General features: G+C 52.1%; 1 protein-coding gene across 3 annotated transcripts in view; it reads left to right on the top strand.

Moving 5' to 3' along the window:
- Nucleotides 1-975: 975 nt before the first annotated feature.
- The window catches only part of NOL6 (nucleolar protein 6), a 34,629-nt gene continuing 13,707 nt past the window's right edge, over nt 976-21,897 (top strand). The window contains exons 1-21 of one of the 3 annotated variants that reach the window (XM_038125316.1): nt 976-1,591; nt 4,792-4,972; nt 9,360-9,572; nt 10,904-11,020; nt 11,287-11,466; nt 12,068-12,236; nt 12,984-13,127; nt 13,275-13,438; nt 13,646-13,766; nt 14,099-14,157; nt 14,320-14,421; nt 14,950-15,065; nt 15,444-15,621; nt 16,020-16,142; nt 16,298-16,446; nt 17,166-17,241; nt 19,412-19,552; nt 19,837-19,948; nt 20,146-20,300; nt 20,524-20,687; nt 21,129-21,281. In XM_038125316.1, coding sequence (XP_037981244.1) covers nt 4,964-4,972; nt 9,360-9,572; nt 10,904-11,020; nt 11,287-11,466; nt 12,068-12,236; nt 12,984-13,127; nt 13,275-13,438; nt 13,646-13,766; nt 14,099-14,157; nt 14,320-14,421; nt 14,950-15,065; nt 15,444-15,621; nt 16,020-16,142; nt 16,298-16,446; nt 17,166-17,241; nt 19,412-19,552; nt 19,837-19,948; nt 20,146-20,300; nt 20,524-20,687; nt 21,129-21,281 — 2,645 coding nt within the window. In that variant the 5' untranslated portion in view covers nt 976-1,591; nt 4,792-4,963. Of the gene's footprint in view, nt 1,592-4,791; nt 4,973-9,208; nt 9,265-9,359; nt 9,573-10,903; nt 11,021-11,286; nt 11,467-12,067; nt 12,237-12,983; nt 13,128-13,274; nt 13,439-13,645; nt 13,767-14,098; nt 14,158-14,319; nt 14,422-14,949; nt 15,066-15,443; nt 15,622-16,019; nt 16,143-16,297; nt 16,447-17,165; nt 17,242-19,411; nt 19,553-19,836; nt 19,949-20,145; nt 20,301-20,523; nt 20,688-21,128; nt 21,282-21,897 lie in introns of those variants that run through there. The other 2 variants (XM_038125318.1, XM_038125317.1) reach the window with 2 other exon arrangements.

Here is a 21,897-nt window from a genome sequence, read left to right as displayed (position 1 = left end):
GAGGGACCTGTAAAGGCCATCCTGTTCCACACCCCAGGAGTGAGCAGGGACATCTTCTACTAGAACAGGTTGCTCAGGCATTGTCCAACCTGGTCTTGATGTTTACAGGGATGGGGCATCCAGCACCTCTCTGACAGGCTGTAGTGGTTTAGTCCCAGCCAGCAGCCAAGCCCCAGGCAGCCACTCTCCCTTTTACGATTGGGCAGAGAATTGGAGCAGTAAAAGTGAGAAAACATGTGGTTTGGGAGAAAGAGAGTTTAATAGGAAAAGCAAAAGCCACGCATGAAAGCAAAGCAAAACAAGGAATTAATCCACTGCTTCCCATGGACAGGCAGGTGTTCAGCCATCTTCAGGAGAGCAGGGATCCATCACACATAATGGTTGCTTGGGAAGACAAATATCATCACTACAAACATCTCCCTACCTCCTTCTCCACACTTTATATACTGAGCATGATCCCATATGGTCTGGAATCAGTTTGATTAGTTTGGGGTCACATGTCTTGGCTGTGTCTACTCCCAGCCTCCTCTGCACCCCAAGTCTTCTCGCCAGCGTGGTGGTATGAGAAACAGAAAAGGCTTTGGCTCTTTGTTACCGCTCAGCAATAACAAAAACATGTTTATCTTATTAACACTGTGTTCAGCACAAACTCAAAACACAGCCACATAACTGTGAAGAAAGACAACTGTGTTGAAAATTAACTCCACCCCAGCCACTGTATTCTAAACCAGCACACAGGTCTGTACTTTTTTAATAGCACAGACCTGAGAGCTGGACGCAGTGCTCCAGGTGGGTCTCAGCAGAGCAGAGCAGAGGGGCAGAATCTCCTCCCTCCCCTGCTGCCCACGGGGCTCTGGATGCAGCCCAGGACACGTTTGGCTCTCTGGGCTGTGAGTGCCATGGCTGGGCCATGTGCAGCCTCTCCCCCACAGCACCCCCAAGCCCTTCTGGGCAGGGCTGCTCTGGGGCTGTTCATGCCCAGCCTGTGCTGATACTGGGGGTTGCTCCAACCCAAGTGTGCATGGCCTTGTTGAACCTCATGAGATTCTCATGGGCCCACTCCTTGAGCTTGTCCAAGTCCCTCTGCATGGCATCCCGTCCCTGCCTGTGTTTTGTGGTCATCTGTTTGGCAATGGGCCCATTTGAGTCATATTTTATTGACATTGGAGGTGGTTGCCAAGTGAGACCCGAGACTTTGAGGGTCTCTGTCGGCACTAACACCAGCTGCACCAGAGATAGTTTGCACACACAGAGAGGGTTGACAATGCTTTGCAGAGCCCTTGGTGTACAGGATACAGTGTACAGCCATCCGATGGAAAATACTAATAGGGGGGTAATGGAAGGCTTAAAGACTTGGAAGCTGTTTTGGGGGCAGTGAACTTGCCTCTTCTATAGACACAGCTGTAAAAACAGCCCAGAAGATTGAAAAGTGCTCCTATCTGTTGGAATTACACTGTTCCTGGTGGTCCATTCCTCATACAGCTCACAGGGCATCTTGACAGTGAAGACCATGAAAATATTACACAAACTTTCAGAGCCTGATCCGCAGCTGAGTCTGGGTCAACTGGGATGAGCTGTGCCTGTGCTTGAGGTATGTATTGCTTTGAATATTTTCCCTTTTTATCTCATTTTCCTATGTCACAGGAACGAAAAAGAAGATTTGGAAATTCTCACTGCCAGGTCATGGTTTCCCTCTGCCTTCACTTTATCTCATGACCTTCAGGGTTGGTTTCTTGGCTTGAGAGCCAGCAGCTGCTGCTCTATCAAGGCACTGCATTAAGTGATTCCCCAGACACTGTCTTATCTCCAAGGAGCTGCTTGCACAGGTCCTGATAGGCACTATCTTCTGTCCCCACCTGCTGGGGGCCACAGGTCCTGTCCCCCCCGAACCTCCAGGAAGTGCTTGGCACAACACAGCAGTGAAGTCTTGGAGCAGATTCACACAGGTAGATAGCAAACTTGTCATGGCCAGCACAAAGTTTCAGTGCTGGGTGCTTCTCTATTCTGGCATCTAGAAATAGCGCACAAGGACCCATCTACCCCAGCACTTCTCTTCATGCAAGTCCACCCCAGGTGTAAGGACAAGTGATACTTTCCCAGAATATTTCCTCAATGTCCAACCTTTTTTTTTTTTTTTTGTGACTCAGACTCCTTGAGTCAGAAGTGTTCTTACACATAATAGCCTTCAAATTTTTCTCCCATTAATTTGTTTGGTTATTTTTGAAGGCAGATAAATTTTAAGCATTTGCAACATCCTGTACCTAACAGCTGCACAATCTAATGATGTGTTTGGGTGCAGAATCATTTCCTTGGGGCTTGTTTTGATCCTGCCACCTCATAGCTTTTTTGATGCCCTCATCCTCACAGTGGAGAAAATGATAAATGGTCCTTTTCTGTCCAGCCACACTCTGCCCCTTGTAATTTTGCAGGCTGTACTATACCCTTTCCTGTGGTGTCTTTTTGTTGCAGAAGATTCCCAGCCTACACAGCTGTTCCTCCCATGGACACAGAGACCTTGTAGTGCTATGATCATCTGAAAATTGTTTCCTTTTTGTCTCCATTCCTTTCATAAAAGGCTCAGTGTGTCTTGGATACAACTCTACAGATTATTTAAAAACAAACCAAGGGGAAATTCCCCAAAATCAGATGCTCACCATCTCTGCCATGTGACTTCAAATTGTCCCATGCCTATACTTTCTTCCCTGGATGTTGCTCTGTCCTCACACAGACTGCAAGACCTGCTTCCTGTGGGATCTGTCTCTTTGTGTTTCATCCCACACTAGGTAGAGGGAAGGCAAAGGAAACCCAAATGAGAGCAGAGTAATTCGTTGCCAGCACAAAACTTGGGTACAATAACCAGCCTGTTTCAGGACAGAGGCCCATCTCCCAGGGGGCAATGAATTCTTTTGCCCATGGCTTGGTGATGCACAGCAGGGCAAGATGAGGTATGATTCAGCTGGGAGGCATGCCTGACATCCCTGGGTTTTGGGACTTTTGGATCCACCTGAATGTTAGATAGAACAAAACCTTCAGCTCTCTGTGCAGCCATCAGCACCTCCAGGAGGCATCTGGTCTCACCCTGTGTTCCCCTGACTTGTCTTGGGGTATGTCTCTCCTCGGTTTCTAAGCCAGGGCAGGTAACTCCTACTCTTTGAGATTAAACAAGGCTAAAGATCAGCAAAGATTTGCCAAGATTCCCCAAAGCTGATGCCCGGTTTTTATTTTGGTGGAAGAACACGTATGTAGAGCTCAAAAGTGTCTTCCCTGCTGGGGAAGAAGATGAATCTGACCTAAGCAGATAACAGCTCTGGCGCGCAGAGCAGTCTTGCAGGGGCTTTAGGGGCCAGGAAAGAGGGGATCATCCCAGCCCAAAGCCAGAGTGCTTCTCCCTTCCAGCCCAAAAGCACACCATGGGATGAGGTCACATGCTGGGGACTCATCTGAGTCCAAAAGCAGGATTCAACATTCACAGAGTAAGTCTTTTGCAAGGTGTTTCTGGAGTGGCAGAGCTGATTTCTGATAGCACCATCTTTGGTGGAGCCTTGAGTGGCTAGTAATGCAGTTCAGAGTGCCTCACTATCTTCCTCTCCGTGGTGGAAGACTTGGTCTTTCTCCTCCACCCAGATGAGCTGCCAAATTCCACAAAATGGCTCTGAAACACCTGCATCCAGAGGTGAGGCAGCCCCTGTGGGCTGAAAATCACAAACTAGGAGGGATGTGGTAGAGACACAGATAACACTGTGGCTTGATCTGTTTCTATGAAAAGCAAAATGGAGAACTGTGAGGGATTTCCTGAATGCTCTCTCTTCCTGAATTCCTGAATTTGCATTCCAGCGAAACCCTCCACGACCTTGCCTCTGTTCCCCATCGGGTGAATGAGTATGTGACATACCTGTCTTGAAGAGTCATTGGAATGGGGGGGGGGGGCTGAACCAAAGAATGAAAAAGGCCGGAGCTCTTAAATCTGAGTCAGGTGTGCTTGAAGATTTTAATTAATCAAGTTGTCATCATCATCATCATCACCACCACCATTACCTCTGCTGACGTTTGCTCAGCAATATGCAAGTTGGGTTTGGAAAGGCGGGGAGGGCACTCACATTGCCAGGCGATTTGGCACTCAGAGGTTTAAGCCACAAATAAATAAAACTCACATTTGCATGCTCCTGGCTCTCTCCACTCCCTCTTGTCTCAGGAGCTGCCCTGAAGACCGAATTTTTTTTCTGTTGTGGCTGGGAAACAGGGCACTCACTATTCTACTGCAGGGAGATTGCCCAGGGGTGCCTTGGTGGGGTAGGCAAGGCATGCCAACTCATCACTGATAAAACATTACAAGACTGCAAGAGAAAAGGGGGCAGAGCCTTTTCTTTCCTTCAGTGTCTCCAATGTGATTTTTAGAGACTGCAAGTTGTTTTTTACTACCAGGAAAAAAAAAAAAAAGGGTTTCTTCTCCTTGTTGCTATGTGTAAATCCAACCCGGCAACAGACAGGAAATAAGGTAAATTTGCTCTCTTGCCTGTTGCATAAAGCAAACAAAGATACCAGAGAATAAAAACAAGGTACACAAAACAATCTATGCAAGATGCAAATTGGTAATTTAAGAAGAGGCAAAACTGCTGGTACATCTCGAAGCATATCAACTTCCCATTAGTTCTCTTTGTGTAATTCACATCACCAGTTTTCAGATAAAGCTGCCAGAGACTGACTTCAGACAGTAAAAATCAGTCTCTCCCTCTCTGCCCCTGACACGTATGTATGATTTAGTTAAGCTTTGCTTTTTTGTTTTTTCTTCAGACAGGGTGTCTAATACACATCCCAGCATTTGACCCACCCAGGAGGGCTGTGGCTGTTGGACCATCCTGTGAACCTCAGCGTTGCCCTTGTAAAGCCCTGAAGCTGCAGCTTCTGCTGGTGGAGGGAGGATACAAAGTACTTTCTATGTCCCAATGCAGATGGCTGAGACTTAATGAACCAGGTGAGACTTAATAATCATCCATCCAAGAAAAGAGTGATGATTAAACCTCGTTTTAATCAGTGCAACAATTGTTTAGCCTGGGTGGTCCCTGAGCCCCAGGAGAGACCTGGGTATCCCTCTGACCCCATCCCACAGGCGGAGCTGGGCTCCAGCTCCCCTTGGACCTTTTTCAGATGCCAGGAATGTGCTGGGTGTGTGCCTGAACCCCAGGGTGAAGCCCTTGAGCTTTTGTTTAAAACTTTAATGTTTTGAAGTTAAAACTACAAACATCTACTCTACCCTACTCTTTTGCTCTGATGAAGTCCCCCACCTCTTGGCCATTGTGAAGACTGCTCAGTGGCTACGTGTTTCTGTGATATGGCCATACCTGGGATGGACCGTAAAACATTATGGGAGCATGTCATTAACCCATGTGCCAGGTTATTTTTGAGAGTTACAAATTACTCTGTCATGTGTTAATACTTGAGAATTTAAAACACTTGAAAATACTACAGAAAGCAAAGGGAGGAACTATTTAATCCTACAATTAAATGCAGATTTATTGAAGTGGGACAGAGCCCCCACTCCACAGAAGCAGCAAGAAACTCCTGAGTGAAGCTGCCAGGCAGTGAGAAGTGCCATGTCCAGGTATTATCACTGGGATGAGGTTTTGGGGTAAAAAAAAACCAAACAGCCATGGCCATGTGGTAGCCAGAGAGGGTTAGAGGATGGATGCAAAAGTCCTGGAGGGGAGAGCTCTGAACAGGAGCTGGCTTTGCCTGCAGACACCTGCAGGTGATACCAAGCTACAGGGTTGTGCCAAGGTTTTTGCTGCAAGTTTAGCTCTCCACAGCTGCTAGGGGAGAGGAGCATTTCCACAGCAGTGGTATTTTTGGGAAGACCCCACGATGGGACAAGCTGGTGCGGGGGTTAAGCAGACACAACACAAATCGGGATCAGGGTGACCGCTAAACGTGCTCGGCAGCCGCATCGACCACAGCCCCTTCCTGGCAGCTGCACGTGATGCCGGCAGCATTCCTGAGGCTGGGAGCCGAGGGAGCAGGGATGTGTGTACACAGGTGTGCGTGCGAGGCTGCACTCTTGCGCTTTGAGCCGTGTGCTGGAGGGCGTCACCAGTGTGGTAGGCTGAGGGCTGGCGGTGCTCAGGCGCTGCTCCCAGGGAAGACAGCACCGAGGATGTGGCTACACATGCTCCCAGTGGCCCCTCTGCCAGTGTGGGAGAGTGGGATTTTCCCAGCGGTGCATTGATGCCACATTGCTATCTGTCTGTATCTCTTAGGAAAGCTGGAGGTCCAAAAGGTCATGCTGAGGAGATGCTGGTACAGAGTTTGGGGGTGCTTACCATTGTTGAAAACCCACCTGGGAATGGCTTCACCTGAGCCAGGAAGTCCCATATTTCTAGGGACAGAGTGCAGGGAACATTCCTCCAATGCCCCAGGTGTTTCTGAGCAGCAATGATGAAGCATAACAAGAAGCAGGAGCTCAGCAGTACCTCTTTGGGTTAGGCAGGATAGGGGGAGGTGCCTGATGCCTGCAAGGGCGGGCACATGGTATGGAATGCAGTAAATTTTTTTAAATTAATATTGCTACTATTAGCATTGTATGATTGGGTGTAATTAATGACTCACTATGTGCTGAAATGCTTTATTAAGGAACCTGTTCTGGGACAAGCATGAGTGGTCCTGCTCTCCACTGCAGAGCTGGCTGGGCTGCCCTGAGGTGCCACATCCAGGAGCTGACCTGTCCTGTGCCCCCCAGTCCCCTAAACTCCCTCCAATGTCCCCAAAACAGACCCTGAACTCATTTATTCAAACCAGCTGGGCATTACACACCATCCCAGGAGCAGCAGGGGGATACTAGGGGATGCTGAGGGATTTGCACAATGGACACCCCAGCAACTCACCCTGGACCTGCCCCTGCGTGAGTCCCTCCTCCCCTGCTGCTCTCAGGCAATACACGATGTGTCCTTGGGGACAGGGATGACCAAACTGACTTGCCCAGCCTTCCTAAAAATCCTTCACAGGGCTGTAATTACCTTCCCCTTAAATAAGAGAGGAGCCTGACATTGCAGGTATGGCCACAGCACCTGCAGGTGTCTGGCAGTGAATCACTGGGGGAGTGGAGCAGAGCTGAGCATGGCAGTCCTGGCCCTGTCAGGAAGGGGGAGGAACAGGAGTTCCTCCAGCCAAGAAACTGGATTTTTTTTTTGGTAACAGGGAGGATAAAGACCTTCAAAGTTGGGAGCTGATTCTTACTTGGTGGAATCAGTGAGGCTGCACTCAGGAATTACTTGCAAAATTGAACAGGAGGTAAATATCCACACTAACCAGATGTCAATTCTGGTGGCAACTTTGGAATGCAGGAGTGTGTGTGCACGAATGCTGATGGATGAAGGGGGTCTCTCTACTCAGCTCAAGGTTCAGGGCTAAGCCTGAGGAATCTTATCCAGGCCACTGAGATGAAGGAAAAATTATTTGGAGGTAATAAGCAGCAAAAATCCTTTCATGGGATCCTCTGGAGAGGGCTAGGGAAGTTGCTGCTGGTGGCTGGGATCCAGAGAGGCTGTAATGCAGCAGCCAGGCAGGAACTGCCATGAGCAGTAACGGGGACCAGAAGGCTCATGTCACACCAGCAGCCATCTGCATCTCTGCCACAAGTTACTTGTGTAAAGGATTTGCTCCCCAAACACAACAGCCTGGGTCTCCAGAAACTCTCCTTAGAAAGCAGGAACCAAACACCCACCTGCAGGAGTCCTTGTAGCTGAGTTGACAAAAGGCTGAGACCCTCCAGCAAATTTCCCTGCATGGAGGTCATTAAATATGAGGGAGGGATGAGAGGCTTGAGGGCTCTTGGCAACAATGCTGATGGCCACCCCAGCCAAGCAGCAGGTCAGGTGCCAGCCTTCTTTGGAAATAGAAACAATGCCTTCAGCAGGAGCCTGGCACTTTGATGTCCCAGGCAGAGATGCTGCAGTGTGTGGAAATGAGCTCTGCAGCTGAGCAGAACACGGCATTATTCCGCTTTTCCTGGCACAGGGATGAGTGAGAGCCTGCCCTGCTCTGAGGCAAGTCAGACACAGGAAAGACCTGCAGAGCAGAGAGCATCAGCTGCGAACATCCTCTGAACACAGCCTGCTTCCCACCCCCTGCCTCCAACAGAGCTTAGCTTTTACCCTAAAGCTTCTTGTTTTCCCACAACAGTCTACAAGCAGTGGGCTGATCTAGCTTAGGGGTCCTCAGCTTACTTCACTGAGTTCTCTGAACTCCCATGTTTACCTTCAGGATGGATATCTGATCTTCCATCTTCTGTCTTAACATGCCTACACATTTGCCCTTGAAGAGATCCTGCTTGCAGTGTTCCTACAGTGCAAGAAAAACGTGGTATTGAGAGTGGCCAGGATTCAGGGAGAATTTGGACCTGGCATGGGCATGACAGACTCCAGGGCTACTGTCCCAGAGAAGTTTTTCTGGAGAAGAAGGACTGTCCCACTGGAAACACAGCAGTCCTGTTTCATGGTATGGTACAGAGAAGTGAATTAACTGACTACAGTTATCCAAAGAGCTGGAAAAAGAATTAAAAACACCTGGTCCAAAGTCTGTGTCTCCTGTTCAGGGACATACATGGCATGGTCTTTTAAATGCCCTGACAACCCAAATCTGATCGGACCCGGTGTCCAGAGCTGCCTCTGTAAAGGCCTGTATATCTAATTCATATAAAGGGGATATTCCTCCCACTCCAGTAATCTGCAGTAGGATGCCACTGGCTCCTGACGTCATTCCCAGTCCCTGCGGAAGCTGGCCAGGAGGATGATGGCTCCCGGTGCCCGCTCCTCCACGCCAGGAGGGTTTTCCTGGCTCCCGGTGCCCGCTCCTCCAGGCCAGAAGGGTTTTCCTGGCTGCCGGTGCCCGCTCCTGCCGGCCAGGCCGGCTCAGGCTCTCGGCAGGCCACATCCAGGATATCCACCCCGGTTAAGCATCAAGTACCACAACCGGGATCTGCGGCGCGCAGGCGGCCCCGCGTTCGCCCGCATCAAGGCGAAAGTCCGTCACATTGCCCCGAGAGCCGCAGTTTTGGGGTGAAAGGCGGTGATTCCGGCAAACCCGCGGCCCAGGGAGCCTGCCAGCGGCGCCGCCATTGCTGCGGACACGCCCCCGTGGGCGGGCACGGGCGGCGGGGCCAATGGGAAGCCCCGCGCTGTCGTGCGCGGCCAATAGGGAGCGGCGCTCGGCGGCCGGCGGGGCGCGCGGCGCCGCACGTGGTGACGGCGGTGCACGTGGGCGGCGGCCATGGCGGTGAGAGGCGGCGGCTCCGGGCCGGGGGGATCGCGGGGCTGATCGGGGCCGAGCCGAACCGAGCCGAACCATGCTGTGCTGTGCTCTTCCCGCAGGGCTCTCCGGAGGCGGCGGAGGAGGCGGAGCAGGGCCCGGAGCCCCCCGCCGGGGGCGCGGTGCGGCGGGGGAAGAGGGCTGCCCCGACAGCCGCGGCCCCGCAGCCGGCCAAGCTGAGCCGCGCCGAGCTCTACAAGCCGCCGACCAGCGAGGAGCTGACTCAGCTGAAGGAGACGGAGGATCTGTTCCACTCCAGCCTGCTCCGCCTGCAGGTCAGCCGCGGGGACCGCGCACTGCCCCACGGGGGGAGCGCGGGGGAGGCGGGAGCCCGGAGTCGGAGATGACCTGGCTTGGCAAGCTGTCTGTGTTAGGGGAAGATGAGCTGGTAACTAGATCATGGAATCATAGAGCAGTTTGGGTTGAAGGGGCCTTTAAAGATCATCTAGTTTCAAACCCCTCACAGGGTCACCTGCCACGAGACCACTAGGTTGCTCAGAGCCCCATCCAGGCTGGCCTTGAACACTTTGAGAAATGTGGCATCCACAGCTTCTCTGGGCAACCTGTGCCAACACACTCGCAGGGAGGAATTTCGTCCCATTTTTTAATCTAAATCTACTACTCTCTTTCAGTGCAAAGCCATTGCCCCTTTTCCTGTCACTGTAAGCTCTCATAAAAAGTCCCTCTCCAGTTGTCTTGTAGCCCTTTTAGGTACTGGAAGGCCACAATAAGTCTCCTCAGAGCCTTCTTATCTCCAGGCTGAGCAATCCCAATACTTTCAGCCCTTTGTCATAGGAGAGGTTCTTCATCCCTCTGATCATCTTGGTGGTTGCCTCTGGGCTCACTTCAGCAGGTCCCTGTCCCTCCCGTGCTGGGAGCCCAGGGCTGGGTGCAGTGCTCCAGGTGGGTCTCAGCAGAGCAGAGCAGAGGGGCAGAATCTCCTCCCTCCCCTGCTGCCCACAGGGCTCTGGATGCAGCCCAGGACACGTTTGGCTCTCTGGGCTGTGAGTGCCATGGCTGGGCCATGTGCAGCCTCTCCCCCACAGCACCCCCAAGCCCTTCTGGGCAGGGCTGCTCTGGGGCTGTTCCTCCCCCAAGATGGATTCAACATCTTGCACATGGCCATGAGTTGAATCTCATGGGCCCACTCCTTGAGCTTGTCCAAGTCCCTCTGCATGGCATCTCATCCCTCAGGTGGTTCTAACATTGGTGATTTTTATGAGCAGCTTTGATCTCCTAGCTACTTGCTGCTGTCAGTGGCAGGATCTCTAGGGCCTGGTTTGTGGTGGGAGCCTGTGTGGTTGTTTCCTGCAGCTGATTCTCTGTCATACAAACAGCCTTCCTGAGAGCTATGCTTGTGTGAATTACATCAGGGTTTTTGCCTGGACCTTGGTTGGGATGGAAATTATTGCAATCCAGCGCTCTCAGAAAATGGCAGGAACTGATCAAACAGCCAGCTTCAGGCAGGGTTTAAGAAGAGTTCATTGTGTCCCCCAGCTCATCAGCTGTCCTTTGCAGCACCAGCTCATGGCTAGTGCTGGAGGACAAGGTAAAAGGAGCACTTCCAGTGTTACAGATGCCTTTGATGGTCCCCTTTCCCCTACAGATTGAAGAGCTTTTGAAGGAGGTGACATTGAAGGAGAAAAAGAAGAAGAAGATCGATGCCTTCCTCCATGAAATTAACAGCCTGCTAAGCACCATCCCAGAGACTCCAGAAACTGAGGTATGTTCCAGGGTTACGGAAGAAGTGGCAAGACCCCTGTCCTGAATGGAGCAGAAGCAAGCTCTGCTGTTGCTCTGCCAGCAGAGCTACTCATGGACTGTCTCCCTAAGGGGCTGAAAAAAATAATAATTTGGTTTTTCTTTGAGGAAGAAGTGGGGATAGTGTCTTTAGGCTCTAGTGTGCAGCTGTGGGGAGCAGGGTCTTGGTACCTGCACATCTGCTGCTGTTGATGCTCAGAGTGTTTTGTGTGTCATGTCTGTTCCCAGCTGACTGACCAGGCCTGGCTTTCCAAGGATGTGAAGGTCCCGTTCCTGCAAGTGCCATTCAGCGTCAAGGGAAGGTTCCGGTTCGTGCCCCCAGCCGAGCTGAAGGTGGTGGGCAGTTACCTGCTGGGCACCTGCGTTAGGCCAGAGATCAACGTGGACATTGCAGTGACCATGCCACGGGTGAGTCTGGCCATGCCGCCTCCTAAATGGCTTCGAGCCTGCCAGAGCCCTGTCCCCTCCTGTCCTCCATGACCCCTGCCATGCCCGCTCCGTTCCTCAGTGAGGCGACAGCATCTGGATATGCGGGGTTACTTCCACAAGGAGCTGGGGAGTGTGGGGTGGCCTCTTGCTCTGTCAGAGCTTAGAGCTGTTTGATCTTAGTTTCTCATGAGGATCTTCCTTCTCTCTGCCTGGATGGAACATTGCCAGGGAGATGCATGCTGTTTGTTTTTGTACCCAGTTGCACTTCTACCACAGCTCCCAAGACTGTGTTAAAGGGAGGGAGATGTTTGAACCCTGGTAACCTCCCCTTGCTGCCCAGACTTAATTGTAAGAAGAGCTTGAGACCGAGCACACCCTGTTTGGCTGCATGACTGCTCTTGTCTCCTGCAGTCCTGGAGCTCGATGAGCCAGTATCAAGCTCCTGACCAGCTTGGAGCTCCTTGGGGCTGAGATGGGGCAGCCTGTGGGGCCAGGGGGAGCTGTGGGTGGCGGGGTGCTTCGGGCTGAACTGAATTTGGCAGGCTGGTGAGGTGGCATTGTCCTGTCCCTCTCTTCCCAGGAAATCTTTCAAGACAAAGATAACCTGAATCAACGCTACCACCGGAAGAGAGCCCTGTACCTGTCCCACATTGCCCAGCATTTGTCTAAGGAGAAGCTCTTTGGCAGTGTGAAGTTTGCCTACATGAACAGCAACCATCTGAAGCCCATTCTGCTCCTGAGGCCTCAAGGTGGTACTTGAGCCTTACTCTGGTGTGGGGTGTGACTGGGTACTGGTGTTGGGTGGAGGCTGCTGGTGGTGGTCTCATACCATTTATTGCCACTTTGGAGAGGGATCAGTCTGGGGCTGCCATCACAACTGGTGATAAATTTTGGGTGCTTCTCAGCTGTTTTCTTTCTTCGCCTGGAGTCTATCCTCAGGGTCTCTCCCCTTCCCAGTCCTCCCCTGCAGCTTGGTTGGGCTCTCCAGCCTTGGCCTTGCTGGCTGGCGTATCCTGTGTGTACTTCAAGGAGTAAAAAAGTAAACCCTACAAAATACACCTGTATCCAGCACTACACTTCCTTCCTGCTCTCCCCAGCCTTGTTCCCCACTGTCCTCCTGCCTTCCCCAGGAACCTGTGTGCAATCTGTCTCTTCCCTGATTGAGATGACGTGGGATGCATGAGCTGCTAAGTGCTGCTTGTTCCCACAGCCCTCAGGAGATAGTGGGTTGGGGTCTGGGACAGATGTGGCATGGCAAGGCCAGGACAGGCAATGCTGCCAGTCTGGGCAGTGGGGAGGAGGATGGAGCTGGGGCATGAGCTGTGTGACTTCAAGGTTGTCACTGGCTCTGGGATGTAGTCACTCTCCGCTCTGAGGTTATTTCCACTGCTGTGGAACTTTGCTGGGAAGGAGGTTTTGCCTCTGCCTGGCCTGGGATGCTCTGTTTTCCCAGTTTAATCTCTGACATCTCTTTCTTATGTACATCTACCCTTGAGTGCTTACAGGTAAGGATGAGAAGATTGTCACTGTCCGACTCCATGCTTGTCCTGACTCGGATCTTTTCAAACCCAGCCGCTTCTATCCCAGCAAGAACAACGTCCGGACCGCCTGGTTCATGGAGCAGAGCACCCCCAAAGAAGGTACGGCCTGGGGCTGGGGAAACATGAGGCTGTTTGTTTCAGGCAGAGACTGCTGCCAGTGCCTGTGGGTGGTTCACTGCAGCCCTTCTCTGTAGGCAGGTATTTCGTTGGTGGTTGGGTCCAACATGTTGTCATCTCTCCACACAGGAACCACTGAGCCCCCGACCCCGCACTACAACAACTCCATCCTCTGTGACACAGTAATGCTCTCCCACCTGCATTTCTTGTCTAATGCAGCCACGGACTTCCCAGGCATGAAAGATGGCCTGGCCCTCCTCAAAGTTTGGCTGAACCAGCGGCAGCTCAGCAAGGTGTGTCCTGTGCCAAGGTGGGCTCTGCTCACCTGGCTAACCTGCCTCTTCTTCCTGTGGAAGAAGGGTGGTGCTTTGGTCCTGGTGCTTTGGTCTGGTGGGTGGGGTGGTGGCTTGTGGCTTTGCTTTGAGCTGTGTTAGGTTTTCATGGAGGCCCCGTCCTAACCTGTGGGCTGCCATGGGGTTGTGGTACCTCTGTTTTCACAGGGCTTGGGGTGCTTCAGTGGCTTCTTGGTCTCCATGCTTGTTGCTTACCTGCTGATGAAGCGCAAGATTGTCAAAATGATGAGTGGCTACCAGGTGTTGAGGAGCACTCTGCAATTCCTGGGTAAGTTTCTAGGGGCTCCTCTGGACAAAGAAAGGTTGCTGTCTCTGCACAAAGCCTGAACACAGTGGGGGAAGAGGCAGAGAGGCCATTGTGGCTTTTCTTTTGTGCTGAGCCCCTGTGGGTGGGATGGACAGGAGGGAATGAGTCAACAGAGCAGGGCTGGATGGTGCAGCTTGCAGTGGGTAATTCACATCTTAGAACGGAGGCCAGCATTGTATTGCAGCACTTTTGACGTTCTTAGACCTTGGTGGTATTGGCACATAACCATGCCACTGTCACCGGGGGAGAGATGTGGATGGTGGTGTGACTTGTTCCTTCCTGTCTGTCCACAGCCACCACTGACCTGAGCGTTACAGGGATCAGTCTAGCCAAGGATGGTGATCCCTCCCTGGTAAGCAGCCCTCTGAGGGGTCTTGTGCCTGAGTCTGTCTGTATTGCCACTGCTCCTGGGGCTGGGATGTGCCTGATGCAGGGATGGCAGATGGCAACAGTTTTGGGGTGTCTTGGTGTATGTGATGCACTGTGGCACTAAGGACCGTGTTTGCTTTTCCAGCCTGTCCTGGATGATTTCCACCAGGCATTTGAAGTGGTCTTTGTGGATCCCTCTGGAGTGGTCAATCTCTGTGCTGATATGACTGCCAGCAAATACCACCAGGTACTGAGCAGGTTGTGGTGGCTTCTTGAGGTGCTGTTTTAGGAGTCAGCTCAGTCAGAGGATGGTTAGATGTCTTCAAGGAGGATGTAGGACCAAGGGAGAGCATTCATTGTGGCTTTCTAAGCTTTCGACATCTCCAGCCTTGAAGCTTGGAAGTGAATTTGGAGACTTAGATGTAGTGCTGCCTTACCAGTCTTGCTGTAGTGGTGTGGGAAAGTTGTTTTCCCTCTTTGTGTGCACCTTTGGGTGAAGCCAAGCAGTTGTTTAGCAGATGTAACTGTTCTGTAGGAGAGAAAAAAAAAATCACCTTGTTATCAGGGATATCAAGAAGGGACTGTGGCCAGCAGTGGGAGCAGTTTATTACTTGGCTTCATGCTAAGGACAGAGACTGGGATCAAGGTATGCTGCTGAGCATGGAACTGGGCTGGCCCTTGTTGATGGGGGAGCACAAGTGACCACTGCTGGAGGAATTTGCTTTCCTTCTCCCTTTGCATTCGTGCTCCTGCACTTCCTTCCCTCCTTGCTCAGGTCCAGTTGGAAGCCAAGCGCTCTATGGAGATTTTGGATGACCGGATGGTGGATGGCTTTCAGGTGCTGCTCATGACCCCAAAGCCCATGCTCAGGACCTTTGACCACGTCTTCCAGTGAGTCTCACTGTGCTGGTGGGGTAGTGCTGAGGCAGCCTGCTCAAAGACGAGTGAGCTGCTTCTGTCTTTGGTCTGGGCTAGATTTGAACTTACCTGGTGGGAAGTGGCTCTGCTAAGCTCTGAGATAGACACTGGTGCCTCCTTGCACTGGGCTGTTCCACTATTACTGTCTAGATAGCTTCCCAGAGGAGGGGAGCAATATTTAAGCCTTTGAAATGATGACCCATATCTCCTGAGATGCCACAGGGCATTGTTGTAGCACCCATCCTGGGCTAGGACCCTCAGTTGCCCATTTTATCCATCCTCTAACATAGCCCTCTCTCAGAAAGCATTTGGTGGCAGAGGTAGGTGACCAGCTTCTCTTCTTCTCTATAGCCTGAAGCATGTCTCCAAGCTGCAGGGTACCTGCAAGAAGATGCAGCTGCTGAATGAGCTGATGGATCGGGGTGGAAACTATGTGGCTGCAGCCCTGCCCTTTGTTGTCTCACTGCTGGCACGTGGTCTGTCCCAGAGAGCACAGCTTGTGGCTTACTCTCTGCCCCAGATCCCCGAGGTAATGGCAATGACACTGCATCCTTTGCAGCTTGTGGGGTGGGGTCTCACCTGTTTCTTGTGGCACTACAGAGCACAGGGAAGGCATCCCTGCTCACTAGGGAAGGAGACAGGCTTGTCTCCCTTGTTGGGAGTATGGAACCTGAGGCCCTGCACTGGGCTATGGGATGCAGCTGTGTTCCTTGGCCTGGGCACAAGTCCTGGTCCAGTAATGAGAAAGGGTGAGGACAGCTTTTCTTGTCATTGGGGAGACTATTAGATCTGACTTTCCCTATCTCTGCTTGTCTGGGCCCCTGGGAGAACATAGCAAGAGGTTCATCTAGCACCCCAATATCCCAGCAGCTGCTGCTCCAGAAACCTTATCTCTCCTTGTGCCTCATGTTCCTTATTTTCCCACAGTGGCCAGTTGATGCTGAGCCCCCAAAACACAAGGATGTCGGGCCCCTGACGTTTGGTCTCCTGTTTGTCCCAGAGTTTGCTGCCAGCACGCTGGAGAAGGGTCCTCAGGCTGATCACCCCGAGGTGAGGGGAGCCCTGCTTGTGCTGAGTAAGAGCAAAGCTGGTGCTGTGCTGTGGATGAAGACAGCTGGGAGGCTGGCTGGTAATCTTGGGAAGGTTTTGTCTGGCCCAGAAATGACCTTTGTCCCTGCTCTGGCTTGACTGATGTCCTCCCACAGGCCTTGGAGTTCCGGACCTTCTGGGGAGAGAAGTCAGAGCTGCGTCGGTTCCAGGATGGCAGCATCTGTGAGGCTGTGGTGTGGGAGGCCAGCACCGCCTGCCAGAAGCGCCTCATTCCTGAGCAGATCATCAAGCACCTGCTGAAGCTGTAAGTTGCACTGAGCAGCAGCTGTGGGTTGCTCCATGTGTCACTCCTGCCATGTGTCGTGTCCCTGGTGACCCTATTGTCAGCTTTATGCTTTGTGGGGTGTTGTGGGTTGTTTCAGATTTGTCAGATCATTTTAGTTGTCCTAATGTTGTGAGCAGCTTCCCAAGAGCAGGTGGGAAGGGCAGCCTGGTGCTGTAGCCTCTGCTGGATGTAATGCAAAGAGCAAGGAGGCAGCATGGTCCTGCCCTGGCCATGTGGATGGGATGCTGGGACACTCCTCAGAGCTGGAAGAGAAGCTGTCTGGACCTTGCAGGACTTCTTTGTGAAATCCTCTGAGACCTTGTAGTGGTTCGCAAGATTGTGTCTGCCCTATGGCATTGGAATGCCTCTGCAGCAGTTTATGTCACCTGCCAAAAGTGAGGCCCTCTTGCACAGAAAGGAGGGTTTGCCTGTGCCTCTTTGTCCTGACTTTAAGATGGGTCTTGTGAGGGAAGGCTGCACATTGGTGGCTTTGGCTTTGCATCCTGTGAAGCTGCACAAGTACTGGCCCACTTTGGGTGGATTACTTGGGCAGGGAGGAATGCACAGAGATTTGTCTTTTCACCAGGACCTTCCTTTAGAGAGGGGTTGCTCATCCTTGGGCTGACCCATGCAGTGTCAATAGGATCAATAGGCTGGCATGTCGTAGCTCTGATGCTCTATTGTCTTCTCCTACATAGCCATGCCGACATTCCTGAGGCCTCCATCTGCTATACAGGAGCCCTGCTGGAATCTGTGATCAGGACTGGGAAAGAGGTATGATTGCATCCCTGTGGGGCTGGGGCTCTCTCCAGGAAGAGCAGTGAGGGAAGGGCTGTAGGGAGGTCATTTGAGTGGCAGTAAAGCAGCTGGGTGGTTCCCAAGAGAATGTAGTAAGTGTAAGGATCTGCCAAGTCTTTCATGGCAGCCAATGCATAACTGCTGAAATCCTCTTGCTTTAGCACCCTCAGACCTCATTTTCCCCTGCAAGAACTCCACTGTCCTATTCTCGCTGCTTTTGCCCTTCTGTCCACATGCCTGAGCAAATATTACTGTCCCACAGTGCTGCTCTGGCTGCACCTCTGAGGTACTGCATCCTTTAGGACATGGGCCAGACAATTCTGTGCTGCTATCCCTTAGGTCTAGCTGGCAAACCCAGGAGAAGGATCTTTCCTGCCATATTGCAAAGTGCTAGATTGTGCTCCATCTGAATGTGCAGCGGAAACAAAGAAACTGCACTCTCAGACAGCATCTCAGAGGCTAGGAAATGTCCCTCCTCTCAAATTCTGCTTTTCAGCTTGTGAAATTAACGTCTGGAGATGAGCCATGAGCACTTTGGCACACTTCATTGGTCTTTTTGTACTGATGCCTTAGGATTTTAGCGTTAATGTTTTTCATATATTTGTAATCCTGCAATTCTTTACAGCGTATAACTCTAAACCCCATATAGAGTGTTAGCTACTGTCTTCACATGTTGGTTAGGCCTGGAAATCAAGGACACCTTACAGTGTCAGGCCCTGAGAAATGTAAACAAAAGTGAGTTGGGGAGGGAGCAAACTTGGAGTAAATATCTTCATTACCTGAAGCTGTAATTGGAAGATTAACCCCTAATGTGCAAATGAACCAAACTTATAAAAGTATGAAAACCCATGACCCATTGTCCATTTTGGGGTGTAGCCCGTGAGGGGGGCTTTGTCTGCCCAAAAATGTACCTGAAGGCCCTTCAATATGTATAATCACTTTTTATTCCCTTCATTTTGTCTGGCTTCTGCTTTTAAGTAATCCCAAAAAGGCATCAGTACAACCAGCTCTTTATCTGGTTGGTGGATGGAGGAAGAAATTGTTTCCTTTCCACTTTTTCAGCAGTGGTGCATGATTGACAGGAAGGATCTAGAGCTGGGGGTGATGGTTTTCACAGCCTGTTGTGTGGTGAGGAAGGAAGGTCTGTGTGCTGTGTCCCTTCAGGCCGGTCTGGGGTTAGCAGGGCTGATAAACCCCAGTTTGATAGTGGATGCATTTTCCTGGAGCCTGAGGGGTGCTTGGGGGTTCCATTGTTGCCAGTCCTTGAGGAACAAGGGAGAAAGTTGCTGTTGAGTGTGGGGTGGTGGGTGCAGGGGTACCTGCTCCTCCAGCTGTTTGTGTGCAGGCAGCTTGGGGAGCTAGCAAGGTGAGGATGTGCGGGATGAAGGCAGAGGAAGGGTGCAGCCACAAGCAGGACGGGGTTTGTGGCTCTTGGCACAAGAGGGTGCTGCTGCTCCGCCAGAGAGACCAGGTTGGGAAACTACAGGCAGGTTGGCTCCTTGTGTGACTCAGCTGCCTCTGGGCTGGGTGGTTTGGTGTCACCAGTGTGTCCTCCCTGACAGATCAGGCTGCTCTGCTGTTATTTGGGGAGGTGGAAGCTGTAAGGGCACCACCACTTCTCCTTCTGGTGCTTGTCTGTTGCCCTCTGCAGGGTTCCTGTGGTGCTCTGAATATTTTCTTTGCTTTTGCCATGCACCAGAGCTCTGCCTTGGCTAAGGATGTAGTCAGTGGAGTTTTCTGTTAACGGCTGCCTCTGTTGGTGTCATGGTAACTGCTGGGGAGACAGTAGCAGGGCTCTCACCTTGCCAGTGTATGATCTCTTTATTCCCTGATCATTCTTGGCTTCTCCTGTACTATAGTGACTGCTGGCACACAGCTCTTGGTGCTGCCTTAGTGTCTTGCAAAAGAAATAATTTCATTTGCCTCTGGGATACCTGTGGCTGCTGTGGAGTCACAGGCAGCCTTGCCCTTGTCTTTGCTCCCTTTCTTACCTCCCCATTTTGCTGAGTGCTCTTGCCAGAAGCTGCTCCCTCGGGTGGCAGTGCTGGCTCCTCAGAGCTTGGTTGTGATGCCAGCCCATGAGGGAGGTGAGGTGAGTGCTGGAGCAGGAGAGGTGCATGGAGAGATTCCTTGTGTGTGTCTGCAGGCAGAGGGAACGGGCGAGGAGGCCATGGTCAGTGTTGTCTGCTCCTACGATGACCTGAGCCGCAAGCTGTGGAACCTGAAGGAGCTGCCACTGACGGTGACAGCTGTGCAGGGTGTCCATCCAGCCCTCCGCTACACAGATGTGAGTGTCCTGGGGCATGGCCATGCGTGGGGGTCTGCAGGGAGCTGGGGTGAGGGAGGACCAAGAGAATGAGTCACTCTCTGGTTTTGTGGCTCCTGAGAGCCCTTGGGGCAATATGGTGCTTCTTCTTTGCTGTTCCATCCTTTGGGCTGGCTGTGCACAAGCTGGCCAAACCCTCTGTACTGGAGGGCTTTGCTGGTGTGGGAGGTTTGGGTGAGGGGATACACACTGCCAAGAGGTTTCTGCTCCCTGTTCTCAGTTGGTGGGTGGCTGTTCTCTTTCAGGTCTTTCCTCCCATTCCTGTGAAGCCAATTTATTCCTTCCATAACAGAAGCAAGCACCTGCTGCTTCCTTCAGAGGAGAAACCCTGCCCAGCCTACATAACACCTTTGAAGAGTAAGTGGGATGAGATGTGTGTGGGAGGTGATCTGTTGGAGGGAAGTGGAGGCAAGCATCAATTCTGGCTCTGTTATTGCTGTGTTGGTGAGCTTCAGGCAGGAACAGAACCCTGTCTCCTCCTGCCCTTGTGCTGTAACCTGTGGTTCCAGACACCAGTGGGATTCACTGACCTCCTCCTCTCCCTTTGCCCCCAGTCATCTGCCACATGGAAGGCAGTGGCCAGTGGCCACAGGACAAAGGAGCCATCAAGCGCATCAAGGCTGCTTTCCACCTCCAGCTGGCTGAGCTCCTCCGGCAGCAGCACCAGCTGGTTTGCAGACCCGCAGTCACCCATACTGACGTGTACAAGGTAGGATGGTCCCCAGAACCTTCCCCAGGCCTGACCTTACCCAAGGTGGGGGGCTGTGATCCCACTGGACAAAACTAATATTTGGATGACGGGCCTAGGAAAGAGTGTTGTGAGACTGCATTGGTGTCAGGATGCTGCTGTTGTATCCCTGAGGGGCAACATAATGCACATGATGCTGCTTATGTCACCATCCAGCCTGACTTTGCCTTGTGTCCCATCTCAGGATGGCTACGTTTTCCGTCTCCAAGTAGCTTACCACCGGGAGCCCCTGATCTTGAAGGAAGTGGTCACTCCGGAAGGGATGCTGAAATACCAGGACACAGAAGAATCTCGGCAGCTGGAGCTGGAAACGTTGCATCTGCCCTATCTAACTAGCTCACTGCATGGGTAAGTGAGAAAGAAAGTGCCTGAGGGCTCAGAACATGGGACGTGGCTGGAAACCAGCATGGAGGTGCCCTTGGATCCTGGAGGGTGATGGCGGGTAGAGGAGCTTGCTGTGGGAAGTGGCCCTTCAGCCAGCCTCGTGAGAGGCTCTTTGGAAGGATTAAGGGAAAGATGTGAATGTGAGTGGCACCAGTTCTCACCCTGAGGTCACTGGTGTGAGGAGACAAATATTAAAATGCAGCATTCTTAGAGGGGAGCATGAGGCAGCATTTTCCCTTCTTCCCCTCTTCCCCCAATATCTCAGCATCTGCTGAAAGTCTCTGTGCTTGTCATGCTGTGTAAGTGTTCCTCGCAGATTTCTGCCCCTCTTTTCTTTCAGCCAAGAGGCTGTTGTGGGTCTTGGGATGTGTGGGCTGAGCAGTGTGCATGTCTCTCTTCTCACAGGCTCCAGCAGCAGCACCCTGTGTTTGGCAGCACTTCCCGGCTGGCCAAGCGCTGGATTAGTGCCCAGCTCCTGAGTGACAGCATCTCTGAGGAATGTGTGGACCTGCTTGTGGCATTTCTCTTCCTCCACCCAGCCCCCTTCACACCACCCAGGTGAGGATGAGGAGCCCAGGCTGGCGCGACGGGGGTTTAGTGTCTTTCATTACATGGCATGGAGGAAGGGTGGGATGCTGCTTAGGAGGGAGATGTTCAGAGGGTTCACAGCAGGGAGCATGAGGCCCCTGTGCTGCCAAAATACTGTCCCAAGTCCTGTTGGGAGTTGCCAGAGGAGGTGGACATACTTGGCACTGAGGGCTGTGGCTTTCCCTGTGCTGTGCACTGCAGAGAAAGGGGGAGAGGAGGTAAGGCTGGGAGCGAGTGTCCTTGTGGCCTCTAGGTGCTGGTGGCACAACTGTAGGGTGTCTTTATGCCTTCTGGTGGACTGGTGAGGCCCCTTGTTCTGGGGGTGGTGGCCAGGAGAAGCAGGGTGAGGGCTGTGTAGTGGCTACCAGCATACTGGGGCTCCCGTGTTCCCTAGGAAGGATGTTAGGGTGGTGATGGCAGCTCCAGCCTCCCTCCTGGAGAAGGCTTCCAAGGGAAGGACAAGGGCAGGCCCTGAAAACTGAATGGAGCAGTATGTTAGTAAATGCTGGCCCCTGGCAGACAGATGTTATGGGGCTCAGATGAAGTGAAATGAAGTTAAAGGAAGTGTTTTTCTTCTGTATGGAGT

The sequence above is a fragment of the Motacilla alba genome, chromosome Z, assembly GCF_015832195.1.
Source record: "Motacilla alba alba isolate MOTALB_02 chromosome Z, Motacilla_alba_V1.0_pri, whole genome shotgun sequence".
NCBI classification, from domain to species: Eukaryota; Metazoa; Chordata; class Aves; order Passeriformes; family Motacillidae; genus Motacilla; species Motacilla alba.
The sequence above is the reverse complement of the archived record's forward strand: the minus strand, read 5'-3'. Positions and strand labels throughout refer to the sequence as shown.